We start from the raw sequence: 15,695 nt of genomic DNA, 5'->3' as shown, positions 1-15,695 counted from the left end.
AACTTATACAAAAAATATTTTCCATTATATATATTTTTTTTTTGGATGTTTTATATTTTTTTATTTTTTTGGATTTTTATTTTTTTCTAAGTTCAAAGCACTAAACTGAAAAATTCAACTGAAACTTATACTAAAAAATTCAACTGAAACTTATACTAAAAAATTGAACTGAAACTTATACTAAAAATTTTAACTGAAACTTATACTAAAACTATTTTTCCACTATATATATATATTTTTTTTTTCTTCAATTTTTTTTTCATTTTTTTATTTTTTTTCTTTTATTTTTATATTTTTTTAATTTTTTTGGATTTTTATTTTTTCTAAGTTCACAGCAGTAAACTGAAAAATTCAACTTAAAATTATACTAAAAAGTTCAACTGAAACTTATACTAAAAATTTTTATTTTTTTTATTTTTATTTTATTTTATTTATTTTTTTTTTTTTTTACAGCTATAAACATAATCCTGATTCACTATTCCAGAACAATGGAATCTTCTTGAGGGAACACAGCGTCCTAAAAGAAGTCAGACTTATTTCTTCTGCATCTGTCCACCTGACAAAGAAACAGTACAAGTGAATCTTTATCAAGGAACAGTGCATTCTAAAACAAGTGGGACTTCTTCTCTAGGCTGAGTCCATCTTGTAGATTATTTCCTTTATATGTGAAAGGCCGGACTCCATATTTAATTCTATGTTCTCAGCACCAAACATATTCCTGATCCACTATTCCAGTAAAATGGAATCTTCTTGAGGGAACACAGCGTCCTAAAAGAAGTCAGACTTGTTTCTTCTGCATCTGTCCACCTGACAAAGAAACAGTACAAGTGAATCTTTATAAAGGAACAGTGCATTCCAAAACAAGTGGGACTTCTTCTCTAGGCTGAGTCGATCTTGTAGATTATTTCCTTTGCATCTGGAAGGCCACACTCTATATTTCATTCTATGTTCTCAGCACCAAACATATTCCTGATCCACTATTCCAGTAAAATTTTATCTTCTTGAGGGAACACAGCGTCCTAAAAGAAGTCAGACTTATTTCTTCTGCATCTGTCCACCTGACAAAGAAAAAGTACAAGTGAATCTTTATCAAGGAACAGTGCATTCCAAAACAAGTGGGACTTCTTCTCTAGACTGAGTCCATCTTGTAGATTATTTCCCTTGCATCTGGAAGGCCACACTCTATATTTCATTCTATGTTCTCAGCACCAAACATATTCCTGATCCACTATTCCAGTAAAATGGATTCTTCTTGAGGGAACACAGCGTACTAAAAGAAGTAACACTTGTTTCTTCTGCATCTGTCCACCTGACAAAGAAACAGTACAGGTGAATCTTTGACAAGGGACAGTGCATTCCAAAACAAGTAGGACTTCTTCCCTCTGCTGAATCCTTCTTGCAGAATATTCCATTTGCATCTGGAAGGCCCTACATTAAAAGCTTATTCACTAAACTATACTAAAACTCAACTGAAACTTATACAAAAAATATTTTCCATTATATATATTTTTTTTTGCATGTTTTATATTTTTTATTTTTTTGGATTTTTATTTTTTTCTAAGTTCACAGCACTAAACTGAAAAATTCAACTGAAACTTATACTAAAAAATTCAACTGAAACTTATACTAAAAAATTGAACTGAAACTTATACTAAAAATTTTAACTGAAACTTATACTAAAAATATTTTTCCACTATATATATATATTTTTTTTCTTCAATTTTTTTTTTTCATTTTTTTATTTTTTTTTTTATTTTTATGTTTTTTTAATTTTTTGGGATTTTTATTTTTTCTAAGTTCACAGCAGTAAACTGAAAAATTCAACTTAAAATTATACTAAAAAGTTCAACTGAAACTTATACTAAAATTTTTTATTTTTTTTTATTTTTATTTTTATTTTATTTTTTTTTTACAGCTATAAACATAATCCTGATTCACTATTCCAGAACAATGGAATCTTCTTGAGGGAACACAGCGTACTAAAAGAAGTCAGACTTGTTTCTTCTGCATCTGTCCACCTGACAAAGAAACAGTACAAGTGAATCTTTATCAAGGAACAGTGCATTCCAAAACAAGTGGGACTTCTTCTCTAGACTGAGTCCATCTTGTAGATTATTTCCTTTGCATCTGGAAGGCCACACTATATTTCATTCTATGTTCTCAGCACCAAACATATTGCTGATCCACTATTCCAGTAAAATGGAATCTTCTTCAGGGAACACAGCGTCCCAAAAGAAGTCAGACTTGTTTCTTCTGCATCTGTCCACCTGACAAAGAAACAGTACAAGTGAATCTTTATGAAGGAACAGTGCATTCCAAAACAAGTGGGACTTCTTCTCTAGACTGAGTCCATCTTGTAGATTATTTCCCTTGCATCTGGAAGGCCACACTCTATATTTCATTCTATGTTTTCAGCACCAAACATATTCCTGATCCACTATTCCAGTAAAATGGAATCTTCTTGAGGGAACACAGCGTACTAAAAGAAGTAACACTTGTTTCTTCTGCATCTGTCCACCTGACAAAGAAACAGTACAGGTGAATCTTTGACAAGGGACAGTGCATTCCAAAACAAGTAGGACTTCTTCCCTCTGCTGAATCCTTCTTGCAGAATATTCCATTTGCATCTGGAAGGCCCTACATTAAAAGCTTATTCACTAAACTATACTAAAACTCAACTGAAACTTATACAAAAAATATTTTCCATTATATATATTTTTTTTTTGCATGTTTTATATTTTTTATTTTTTTGGATTTTTATTTTTTTCTAAGTTCACAGCACTAAACTGAAAAATTCAACTGAAACTTATACTAAAAAATTCAACTGAAACTTATACTAAAAAATTGAACTGAAACTTATACTAAAAATTTTAACTGAAACTTATACTAAAAATATTTTTCCACTATATATATATATATATATTTTTTTCTTCAATTTTTTTTTCCTTTTTTTATTTTTTTTTTCATTTTTATATTTTTTTAATTTCTGGGGATTTTTATTTTTTCTAAGTTCACAGCAGTAAACTGAAAAATTCAACTTAAAATTATACTAAAAAGTTCAACTGAAACTTATACTAAAATTTTTTATTTTTTTTTATTTTTATTTTTATTTTATTTTTTTTTTTACAGCTATAAACATAATCCTGATTCACTATTCCAGAAAATTGGAATCTTCTTGAGGGAACACAGCGTCCCAAAAGAAGTCAGACTTGTTTCTTCTGCATCTGTCCACCTGACAAAGAAACAGTACAAGTGAATCTTTATCAAGGAACAGTGCATTCCAAAACAAGTGGGACTTCTTCTCTAGACTGAGTCCATCTTGTAGATTATTTCCTTTGCATCTGGAAGGCCACACTCTATATTTAATTCTATGTTCTCAGCACCAAACATATTCCTGATCCACTATTCCAGTAAAATGGAATCTTCTTGAGGGAACACAGCGTACTAAAAGAAGTCAGACTTGTTTCTTCTGCATCTGTCCACCTGACAAAGAAACAGTACAAGTGAATCTTTATCAAGGAACAGTGCATTCCAAAACAAGTGGGACTTCTTCTCTAGACTGAGTCCATCTTGTAGATTATTTCCTTTGCATCTGGAAGGCCACACTCTATATTTAATTCTATGTTCTCAGCACCAAACATATTCCTGATCCACTATTCCAGTAAAATGGATTCTTCTTGAGGGAACACAGCGTACTAAAAGAAGTAACACTTGTTTCTTCTGCATCTGTCCACCTGACAAAGAAACAGTACAAGTGAATCTTTATCAAGGAACAGTGCATTCCAAAACAAGTGGGACTTCTTCTCTAGACTGAGTCCATCTTGTAGATTATTTCCTTTGCATCTGGAAGGCCACACTCTATATTTAATTCTATGTTCTCAGCACCAAACATATTCCTGATCCACTATTCCAGTAAAATGGAATCTTCTTGAGGGAACACAGCGTACTAAAAGAAGTCAGACTTGTTTCTTCTGCATCTGTCCACCTGACAAAGAAACAGTACAAGTGAATCTTTATCAAGGAACAGTGCATTCCAAAACAAGTGGGACTTCTTCTCTAGACTGAGTCCATCTTGTAGATTATTTCCCTTGCATCTGGAAGGCCACACTCTATATTTCATTCTATGTTTTCAGCACCAAACATATTCCTGATCCACTATTCCAGTAAAATGGAATCTTCTTGAGGGAACACAGCGTACTAAAAGAAGTAACACTTGTTTTTTCTGCATCTGTCCACCTGACAAAGAAACAGTACAGGTGAATCTTTGACAAGGGACAGTGCATTCCAAAACAAGTAGGACTTCTTCCCTCTGCTGAATCCTTCTTGCAGAATATTCCATTTGCATCTGGAAGGCCCTACATTAAAAGCTTATTCACTAAACTATACTAAAACTCAACTGAAACTTATACAAAAAATATTTTCCATTATATATATTTTTTTTTGCATGTTTTATATTTTTTATTTTTTTGGATTTTTATTTTTTTCTAAGTTCACAGCACTAAACTGAAAAATTCAACTGAAACTTATACTAAAAAATTCACCTGAAACTTATACTAAAAAATTGAACTGAAACTTATACTAAAAATTTTAACTGAAACTTATACTAAAAATATTTTTCCACTATATATATATATATTTTTTTTCTTCAATTTTTTTTTCATTTTTTTATTTTTTTTTTTATTTTTATATTTTTTTAATTTTTGGGGATTTTTATTTTTTCTAAGTTCACAGCAGTAAACTGAAAAATTCAACTTAAAATTATACTAAAAAGTTCAACTGAAACTTATACTAAAATTTTTTATTTTTTTTTATTTTTATTTTTATTTTATTTTTTTTTTTTACAGCTATAAACATAATCCTGATTCACTATTCCAGAACAATGGAATCTTCTTGAGGGAACACAGCGTACTAAAAGAAGTCAGACTTGTTTCTTCTGCATCTGTCCACCTGACAAAGAAACAGTACAAGTGAATCTTTATCAAGGAACAGTGCATTCCAAAACAAGTGGGACTTCTTCTCTAGACTGAGTCCATCTTGTAGATTATTTCCTTTGCATCTGGAAGGCCACACACTATATTTCATTCTATGTTCTCAGCACCAAACATATTCCTGATCCACTATTCCAGTAAAATGGAATCTTCTTGAGGGAACACAGCGTACTAAAAGAAGTCAGACTTGTTTCTTCTGCATCTGTCCACCTGACAAAGAAACAGTACAAGTGAATCTTTATCAAGGAACAGTGGATTCCAAAACAAGTGGGACTTCTTCTCTAGACTGAGTCCATCTTGTAGATTATTTCCCTTGCATCTGGAAGGCCACACTCTATATTTCATTCTATGTTCTCAGCACCAAACATATTCCTGATCCACTATTCCAGTAAAATGGATTCTTCTTGAGGGAACACAGCGTACTAAAAGAAGTAACACTTGTTTCTTCTGCATCTGTCCACATGACAAAGAAACAGTACAGGTGAATCTTTGACAAGGGACAGTGCATTCCAAAACAAGTAGGACTTCTTCCCTCTGCTGAATCCTTCTTGCAGAATATTCCATTTGCATCTGGAAGGCCCTACATTAAAAGCTTATTCACTAAACTATACTAAAACTCAACTGAAACTTATACAAAAAATATTTTCCATTATATATATTTTTTTTTGCATGTTTTATATTTTTTATTTTTTTGGATTTTTATTTTTTTCTAAGTTCACAGCACTAAACTGAAAAATTCAACTGAAACTTATACTAAAAAATTCAACTGAAACTTATACTAAAAAATTGAACTGAAACTTATACTAAAAATTTTAACTGAAACTTATACTAAAAATATTTTTCCACTATATATATATATTTTTTTTTCTTCAATTTTTTTTTCATTTTTTTATTTTTTTTTTTATTTTTATATTTTTTTAATTTTTTGGGATTTTTATTTTTTCTAAGTTCACAGCAGTAAACTGAAAAATTCAACTTAAAATTATACTAAAAAGTTCAACTGAAACTTATACTAAAATTTTTTATTTTTTTTTATTTTTATTATTTTATTTTATTTTTTACAGCTATAAACATAATCCTGATTCACTATTCCAGAACAATGGAATCTTCTTGAGGGAACACAGCGTACTAAAAGAAGTCAGACTTGTTTCTTCTGCATCTGTCCACCTGACAAAGAAACAGTACAAGTGAATCTTTATCAAGGAACAGTGCATTCCAAAACAAGTGGGACTTCTTCTCTAGACTGAGTCCATCTTGTAGATTATTTCCTTTGCATCTGGAAGGCCACACACTATATTTCATTCTATGTTCTCAGCACCAAACATATTCCTGATCCACTATTCCAGTAAAATGGAATCTTCTTGAGGGAACACAGCGTCCCAAAAGAAGTCAGACTTGTTTCTTCTGCATCTGTCCACCTGACAAAGAAACAGTACAAGTGAATCTTTATGAAGGAACAGTGCATTCCAAAACAAGTGGGACTTCTTCTCTAGACTGAGTCCATCTTGTAGATTATTTCCCTTGCATCTGGAAGGCCACACTCTATATTTCATTCTATGTTTTCAGCACCAAACATATTCCTGATCCACTATTCCAGTAAAATGGAATCTTCTTGAGGGAACACAGCGTACTAAAAGAAGTAACACTTGTTTCTTCTGCATCTGTCCACCTGACAAAGAAACAGTACAGGTGAATCTTTGACAAGGGACAGTGCATTCCAAAACAAGTAGGACTTCTTCCCTCTGCTGAATCCTTCTTGCAGAATATTCCATTTGCATCTGGAAGGCCCTACATTAAAAGCTTATTCACTAAACTATACTAAAACTCAACTGAAACTTATACAAAAAATATTTTCCATTATATATATTTTTTTTGCATGTTTTATATTTTTTATTTTTTTGGATTTTTATTTTTTTCTAAGTTCACAGCACTAAACTGAAAAATTCAACTGAAACTTATACTAAAAAATTCAACTGAAACTTATACTAAAAAATTGAACTGAAACTTATACTAAAAATTTTAACTGAAACTTATACTAAAAATATTTTTCCACTATATATATATATATATTTTTTTTTTTCTTAAATTTTTTTTTCATTTTTTTCATTTTTTTTTATTTTTATATTTTTTTAATTTTTGGGGATTTTTATTTTTTCTAAGTTCACAGCAGTAAACTGAAAAATTCAACTTAAAATTATACTAAAAAGTTCAACTGAAACTTATACTAAAATTTTTTATTTTTTTTTATTTTTATTTTTATTTTATTTTTTTTTTACAGCTATAAACATAATCCTGATTCACTATTCCAGAACAATGGAATCTTCTTGAGGGAACACAGCGTTCCAAAAGAAGTCAGACTTGTTTCTTCTGCATCTGTCCACCTGACAAAGAAACAGTACAAGTGAATCTTTATCAAGGAACAGTGCATTCCAAAACAAGTGGGACTTCTTCTCTAGACTGAGTCCATCTTGTAGATTATTTCCTTTGCATCTGGAAGGCCACACTCTATATTTAATTCTATGTTCTCAGCACCAAACATATTCCTGATCCACTATTCCAGTAAAATGGAATCTTCTTGAGGGAACACAGCGTACTAAAAGAAGTCAGACTTGTTTCTTCTGCATCTGTCCACCTGACAAAGAAACAGTACAAGTGAATCTTTATCAAGGAACAGTGCATTCCAAAACAAGTGGGACTTCTTCTCTAGACTGAGTCCATCTTGTAGATTATTTCCTTTGCATCTGGAAGGCCACACTCTATATTTAATTCTATGTTCTCAGCACCAAACATATTCCTGATCCACTATTCCAGTAAAATGGATTCTTCTTGAGGGAACACAGCGTACTAAAAGAAGTCAGACTTGTTTCTTCTGCATCTGTCCACCTGACAAAGAAACAGTACAAGTGAATCTTTATCAAGGAACAGTGCATTCCAAAACAAGTGGGACTTCTTCTCTAGACTGAGTCCATCTTGTAGATTATTTCCTTTGCATCTGGAAGGCCACACTCTATATTTAATTCTATGTTCTCAGCACCAAACATATTCCTGATCCACTATTCCAGTAAAATGGAATCTTCTTGAGGGAACACAGCGTACTAAAAGAAGTCAGACTTGTTTCTTCTGCATCTGTCCACCTGACAAAGAAACAGTACAAGTGAATCTTTATCAAGGAACAGTGCATTCCAAAACAAGTGGGACTTCTTCTCTAGACTGAGTCCATCTTGTAGATTATTTCCCTTGCATCTGGAAGGCCACACTCTATATTTCATTCTATGTTCTCAGCACCAAACATATTCCTGATCCACTATTCCAGTAAAATGGAATCTTCTTGAGGGAACACAGCGTACTAAAAGAAGTAACCCTTGTTTCTTCTGCATCTGTCCACCTGACAAAGAAACAGTACAGGTGAATCTTTGACAAGGGACAGTGCATTCCAAAACAAGTAGGACTTCTTCCCTCTGCTGAATCCTTCTTGCAGAATATTCCATTTGCATCTGGAAGGCCCTACATTAAAAGCTTATTCACTAAACTATACTAAAACTCAACTGAAACTTATACAAAAAATATTTTCCATTATATATATTTTTTTTTGCATGTTTTATATTTTTTATTTTTTTGGATTTTTATTTTTTTCTAAGTTCACAGCACTAAACTGAAAAATTCAACTGAAACTTATACTAAAAAATTCAACTGAAACTTTTACTAAAAAATTGAACTGAAACTTATACTAAAAATTTTAACTGAAACTTATACTAAAAATATTTTTCCACTATATATATATATTTTTTTTTTCAATTTTTTTTTCATTTTTTTATTTTTTTTTTATATTTTTTTTATTTTTTTGGATTTTTATTTTTTCTAAGTTCACAGCAGTAAACTGAAAAATTCAACTTAAAATTATACTAAAAAGTTCAACTGAAACTTATACTAAAATTTTTTATTTTTTTTTATTTTTATTTTTATTTTATTTTTTTTTTTTACAGCTATAAACATAATCCTGATTCACTATTCCAGAACAATGGAATCTTCTTGAGGGAACACAGCGTACTAAAAGAAGTCAGACTTGTTTCTTCTGCATCTGTCCACCTGACAAAGAAACAGTACAAGTGAATCTTTATCAAGGAACAGTGCATTCCAAAACAAGTGGGACTTCTTCTCTAGACTGAGTCCATCTTGTAGATTATTTCCTTTGCATCTGGAAGGCCACACTCTATATTTAATTCTATGTTCTCAGCACCAAACATATTCCTGATCCACTATTCCAGTAAAATGGAATCTTCTTGAGGGAACACAGCGTACTAAAAGAAGTCAGACTTGTTTCTTCTGCATCTGTCCACCTGACAAAGAAACAGTACAAGTGAATCTTTATCAAGGAACAGTGCATTCCAAAACAAGTGGGACTTCTTCTCAAGGCTGAGTCCATCTTGTAGATTATTTCCTTTGCATCTGGAAGGCCACACTCTATATTTAATTCTATGTTCTCAGCACCAAACATATTCCTGATCCACTATTCCAGTAAAATGGAATCTTCTTGAGGGAACACAGCGTACTAAAAGAAGTCAGACTTGTTTCTTCTGCATCTGTCCACCTGACAAAGAAACAGTATAAGTGAATCTTTATCAAGGAACAGTGCATTCCAAAACAAGTGGGACTTCTTCTCTAGGCTGAGTCCATCTTGTAATTATTTCCTTTCTATCTGAAGGGCCACATTCTATATTTTATTCTATGTTCTCAGCACCAAACATATTTCTTATCCAATATTCCAGTAAAATGGAATCTTCTTGAGGGAACACAGCGTACTAAAAGAAGTCAGACTTGTTTCTTCGGCATATGTCCACCTGACAAAGAAACAGTACAAGTGAATCTTTATCAAGAAACAGTGCATTCCAAAACAAGTGGGACTTCTTCTCTAGGCTGAGTCCATCTTGTAGATTATTTCCTTTCTATCTGAAAGGCCCCATTCTATATTTTATTCTATGTTCTCAGCACCAAACATATTTCTGATCCACTATTCCAGTAAAATGGAATCTTCTTGAGGGAACACAGCGTACTAAAAGAAGTCAAACTTGTTTCTTCTGCATCTGTCCACCTGACAAAAAAAGAGTACAAGTGAATCTTTATCAAGGAACAGTGCATTCCAAAACAAGTGGGACTTCTTCTCTAGACTGAGTCCATCTTGTAGATTATTTCCTTTGCATCTGGAAGGCCACACTCTATATTTCATTCCATGTTCTCAGCACCAAACATATTCCTGATCCACTATTCCATTAAAATGGAATCTTCTTGAGGGAACACAGCGTACTAAAAGAAGTCAGACTTGTTTCTTCTGCATCTGTCCACCTGACAAAGAAACAGTACAAGTGAATCTTTATCAAGGAACAGTGCATTCCAAAACAAGTGGGACTTCTTCTCTAGGCTGAGTCCATCTTGTAGATTATTTCCCTTGCATCTGGAAGGCCACACTCTATATATCATTCTATGTTCTCAGCACCAAACATATTCCTGATCCACTATTTAAGTAAAATGGAATCTTCTTGAGGGAACACAGCGTACTAAAAGAAGTCAGACTTGTTTCTTCTGCATCTGTCCACTTGACAAAGAAACAGTACAAGTGAATCTTTATCAAGGAACAGTGCATTCCAAAACAAGTGGGACTTCTTCTCTAGGTTGTGTCTATCTTGTAGATTATTTCCCTTGCATCTGGAAGGCCACGCTCTATATTTCATTCTATGTTCTCAGCACCAAACATATTTCTGATCCACTATTCCAGTAAAATGGAATCTTCTTGAGGGAACACAGCGTACTAAAAGAAGTCAGACTTGTTTCTTCTGCATCTGTCCACCTGACAAAAAAAAAAGAGTACAAGTGAATCTTTATCAAGGAACAGTGCATTCCAAAACAAGTGGGACTTCTTCTCTAGACTGAGTCCATCTTGTAGATTATTTCCTTTGCATCTGGAAGGCCACACTCTATATTTCATTCCATGTTCTCAGCACCAAACATATTCCTGATCCACTATTCCATTAAAATGGAATCTTCTTGAGGGAACACAGCGTACTAAAAGAAGTCAGACTTGTTTCTTCTGCATCTGTCCACCTGACAAAGAAACAGTACAAGTGAATCTTTATCAATGAACAGTGCATTCCAAAACAAGTGGGACTTCTTCTCTAGGCTGAGTCCATCTTGTAGATTATTTCCCTTGCATCTGGAAGGCCACACTCTATATATCATTCTATGTTCTCAGCACCAAACATATTCCTGATCCACTATTTAAGTAAAATGGAATCTTCTTGAGGGAACACAGCGTACTAAAAGAAGTCAGACTTGTTTCTTCTGCATCTGTCTTGACAAAGAAACAGTACAAGTGAATCTTTATCAAGGAACAGTGCATTCCAAAACAAGTGGGACTTCTTCTCTAGGCTGTGTCTATCTTGTAGATTATTTCCCTTGCATCTGGAAGGCCACGCTCTATATTTCATTCTATGTTCTCAGCACCAAACATATTCCTGATCCACTATTCCAGTAAAATGGAATCTTCTTGAGGGAACACAGCGTACTATAAGAAGTCAGACTTGTTTCTTCTGCATCTGTCCACCTGACAAAGAAACAGTACAAGTGAATCTTTATCAAGGAACAGTGCATTCCAAAACAAGTGGGACTTCTTCTCTAGGCTGAGTCCATCTTGATGATTATTTCCCTTGCATCTGCAATTGTCCACCTAACAAAGAAACAGTACAGGTGAATCTTTGCCAAGGGACAAAGCTTACTAGAACAAGTAAGACTTCTTCCCTCTGCTGATTTCAAATTATAGAATATCCCCTTGGTATCCAGAAGAGATGGAGAATATCTGCCTTTTTTTCAACCTTTTAGCCATCTTTTTTTTGGGGGGGGAAAGATTTTGTTGTTTATATATTTTTTCTGTTATATGCAGCATTGGGGAATCTCAAGAGAGCACAGCATTGTAGAAGAAGTCAGACTTGTTTTTTCTGCAATTGTCCACCTAACAAAGAAACAGTACAGGTGAATCTTTGCCAAGGGACAAAGCTTACTAGAATAAGTAAGACTTCTTCCCTCTGCTGTCTGTCTGTCTGTCTGTACAGAATGCCTTACCTTGTGTAAGACCCGGGCTCTTGCACAAGGTAAGGCAATCTATAAAGGCAGACAGATAAACAGCAGACGGAAGTCCCTCTGCTGATTTCAACTTGTAGAATATCCACTTGATATCCTGAATAGTCCCTATCTTGTTGTTTGCATGCTGCTATCCTCTTCTTTTTCGTCCTTATTTCTTTCTTATATTCACTTTTTATATTTTTTTTCTTTCCAGTTTTTATATATTTTTTTTTGGATTTTCATTTTTTTAAGTTTTTTTTCGGATTTTTAGTTTTTAATATATTTTTTTGGTATTTTTCTTTTTCCTAATTTTTTTAACTTAGACATCGTACATGTCATCAATAATATTTTGGTACTTTTTCAAAACTACTTCCATCCTGACCTTCATTGTCGGTGTCAGTTCTCCCCCCATTACGGAAAAGTCCATTGGCAAAATTACCCACTTCTGTATTAAATGTAAAGGGTTTCTTGCCGTTTTATTAACTTCATCTATAGCCTCTTGAATGGCTTTCGTTACATTATTTCCTTTGCATCTGGAAGGCCACACTCTATATTTCATTCCATGTTCTCAGCACCAAACATATTCCTGATCCACTATTCCATTAAAATGGAATCTTCTTGAGGGAACACAGCGTACTAAAAGAAGTCAGACTTGTTTCTTCTGCATCTGTCCACCTGACAAAGAAACAGTACAAGTGAATCTTTATCAAGGAACAGTGCATTCCAAAACAAGTGGGACTTCTTCTCTAGGCTGAGTCCATCTTGTAGATTATTTCCCTTGCATCTGGAAGGCCACACTCTATATTTCATTCTATGTTCTCAGCACCAAACATATTCCTGATCCACTATTTAAGTAAAATGGAATCTTCTTGAGGGAACACAGCGTACTAAAAGAAGTCAGACTTGTTTCTTCTGCATCTGTCCACTTGACAAAGAAACAGTACAATTGAATCTTTATCAAGGAACAGTGCATTCCAAAACAAGTGGGACTTCTTCTCTAGGCTGAGTCCATCTTGTAGATTATTTCCCTTGCATCTGGAAGGCCACACTCTATATTTAATTCTATGTTCTCAGCACCAAACATATTCCTGATCCACTATTCCAGTAAAATGGAATCTTCTTGAGGGAACACAGCGTACTAAAAGAAGTCAGACTTATTTCTTCTGCATCTGTCCACCTGACAAAGAAACAGTACAAGTGAATCTTTATCAAGGAACAGTGCATTCCAAAACAAGTGGGACTTCTTCTCTAGGCTGAGTCCATCTTGATGATTATTTCCCTTGCATCTGGAAGGCCATACTCTATATTTCATTCTATGTTCTCAGCACCAAACATATTCCTGATCCACTATTCCAGTAAAATGGAATCTTCTTGAGGGAACACAGCGTACTAAAAGAAGTCAGACTTGTTTTTTCTGCATTTGTCCACCTGACAAAGAAACAGTACAAGTGAATCTTCATCAAGGGACAAAGCATAGTGGAGCAAGTCAGACTTCTTCCTTCTGCTGATTTCAACTTGTAGAATATCCCTTTGGTATCCAGAAGAGATGGAGAGTAGCTGCCTTTTGTTCATCCTTTTAGCCATCTTCTTTTTTTTTTGGGGGGGGGGGGAGATTTTGTAGTTTATATATTTTTATGTTATATGCAGCATTGGGGAATCTTCTCAAGAGAGCACAGCATTGTAGAAGAAGTCAGACTTGTTTTTTCTGCAATTGTCCACCTAACAAAGAAACAGTACAGGTGAATCTTTGCCAAGGGACAAAGCTTACTAGAACAAGTAAGACTTCTTCCCTCTGCTGATTTCAAATTATAGAATATCCCCTTGGTATCCAGTAGAGATGGAGAATAGCTGCCTTTTTTTCAACCTTTTAGCCATCTTTTTTTTGGGGGGAGATTTTTTAGTTTATATATTTTTTCTGTTATATGCAGCATTGGGGAATCTCAAGAGAGCACAGCATTGTAGACGAAGTCAGACTTGTTTTTTCTGCAATTGTCCACCTAACAAAGAAACAGTACAGGTGAATCTTTGCCAAGGGACAAAGCTTACTAGAATAAGTAAGACTTCTTCCCTCTGCTGTCTGTCTGTCTGTCTGTACAGAATGCCTTACCTTGTGTAAGACCCGGGCTCTTGCACAAGGTAAGGCAATCTATAAAGGCAGACAGATAAACAGCAGACGGAAGTCCCTCTGCTGATTTCAACTTGTAGAATATCCACTTGATATCCTGAATAGTCCCTATCTTGTTGTTTGCATGCTGCTATCCTCTTCTTTTTCGTCCTTATTTCTTTCTCATATTCACTTTTTATATTTTTTTTTTTCGTTTTTATATATTTTTTTTTTGGATTTTCATTTTTTAAAGTTTTTTTTTTTTTGGATTTTTAGTTTTTAATATATTTTTTGGTATTTTTCTTTTCCATAATTTTTTTAACTTAGACATCGTACATGTCATCAATAATATCTTGGTACTTTTTCAAAACTACTTCCATCCTGACCTTCATTGTCGGAGTCAGTTCTCCCCCCATTACGGAAAAGTCCATTGGCAAAATGGCCCACTTCTGTATTAAATATAAATGGTTTCTTGCCGTTTTATTAACTTCATCTATAGCCTCTTGAATGGCTTTCGTTACATTCTCATCAGGTCCGTCTAGAATATCCTGTATGGTGTTAGCCTGCGATCCTATCTCCCTGCACCACTTGACAGTACCCGGTGCCAGCGTGTCAAGGGGCAGCCCAGTGTAGGGGTCAATTTCAGTCGCAATTGGAAGGATCATCGTTAGGAACTTCTTTCCGTCGCCAATTACTACTGGGAAACTAACTCCAGGCAGCTTAGCTTTGACCTTCATCTCGATGGGCTCAGGGGCTATGTTATATCCTCCTGCCCCGATGATCAATCGCTTGATTCGGCCGGTGACATACAAGAAGTTATCGCTGTCCTTTCGGCCTATGTCGCCCGTGTATAACCATCCGTCGCTGTCCACGGTTTCCATGGTCTCCTGCTCTTTGTTCACGTAACCCATGGTGATATTGCGACCCTTCATCAGTATCTCCCCATTTCCTTTTTCATCAGGATTTAATATTTTTGTGAAATATCCGTCAGTTATTTGACCGCACGAACCAACCCTGAAGGCATCGGATTTGCCGATAGTATGTGGTCCAGTTGACTCAGATAATCCGTAGCTTTCGCAAAGAATAATTCCTAAACTGTGGAAAAATTCTACAATTTCGGGTGCTATGGGACCAGCGCCAGAAGCGAATTGCGTGCACTGCTGCAAGCCAAGTTCCTCTTTTATTTTCTGGAAGATGATCTTATCTGCAACGCCATACCCAAATGGTCTCTTAGTTTCTCCAGTCTGTCTCATTTTACTGTCCTTAAGGCCAATTGACCGAGCCAAATTGATAATCATTCTTTTAATCCACGGAGCGGCGTTCATTTCAAGGGAGATTAATTCGTAAAACTTCTCCCAGCCTCGCGGAATAGAAAAGAAGAAAGTTGGCTGTACATCCTGCAGCGTGAGCTTCATATTGTTGCCCCGGAAGACGGTGCTCTCAGCGAAGTAAACCACCCCACCCGACACAAGGGATCCGTATAAATCGACCAT

The 15,695-nt window shown here is 34.4% G+C and overlaps 1 protein-coding gene across 1 annotated transcript in view; it reads right to left on the bottom strand.

Moving 5' to 3' along the window:
- Positions 1-14,525: 14,525 nt before the first annotated feature.
- LOC137645570 (long-chain-fatty-acid--CoA ligase ACSBG2-like) overlaps positions 14,526-15,695 on the bottom strand; it is a 3,137-nt gene continuing 1,967 nt past the window's right edge. Inside the window, exon 1 of the mRNA XM_068378371.1 lies at positions 14,526-15,695. This exon is cut by the window's right edge and continues 1,967 nt beyond it. Within this exon, the coding sequence (XP_068234472.1) occupies positions 14,526-15,695 (1,170 nt within the window).

The sequence above is a fragment of the Palaemon carinicauda genome, chromosome 8 (assembly GCF_036898095.1).
Source record: "Palaemon carinicauda isolate YSFRI2023 chromosome 8, ASM3689809v2, whole genome shotgun sequence".
Lineage (NCBI taxonomy): Eukaryota > Metazoa > Arthropoda > Malacostraca > Decapoda > Palaemonidae > Palaemon > Palaemon carinicauda.
This window is presented reverse-complemented; position numbering and strand designations above follow the sequence as displayed.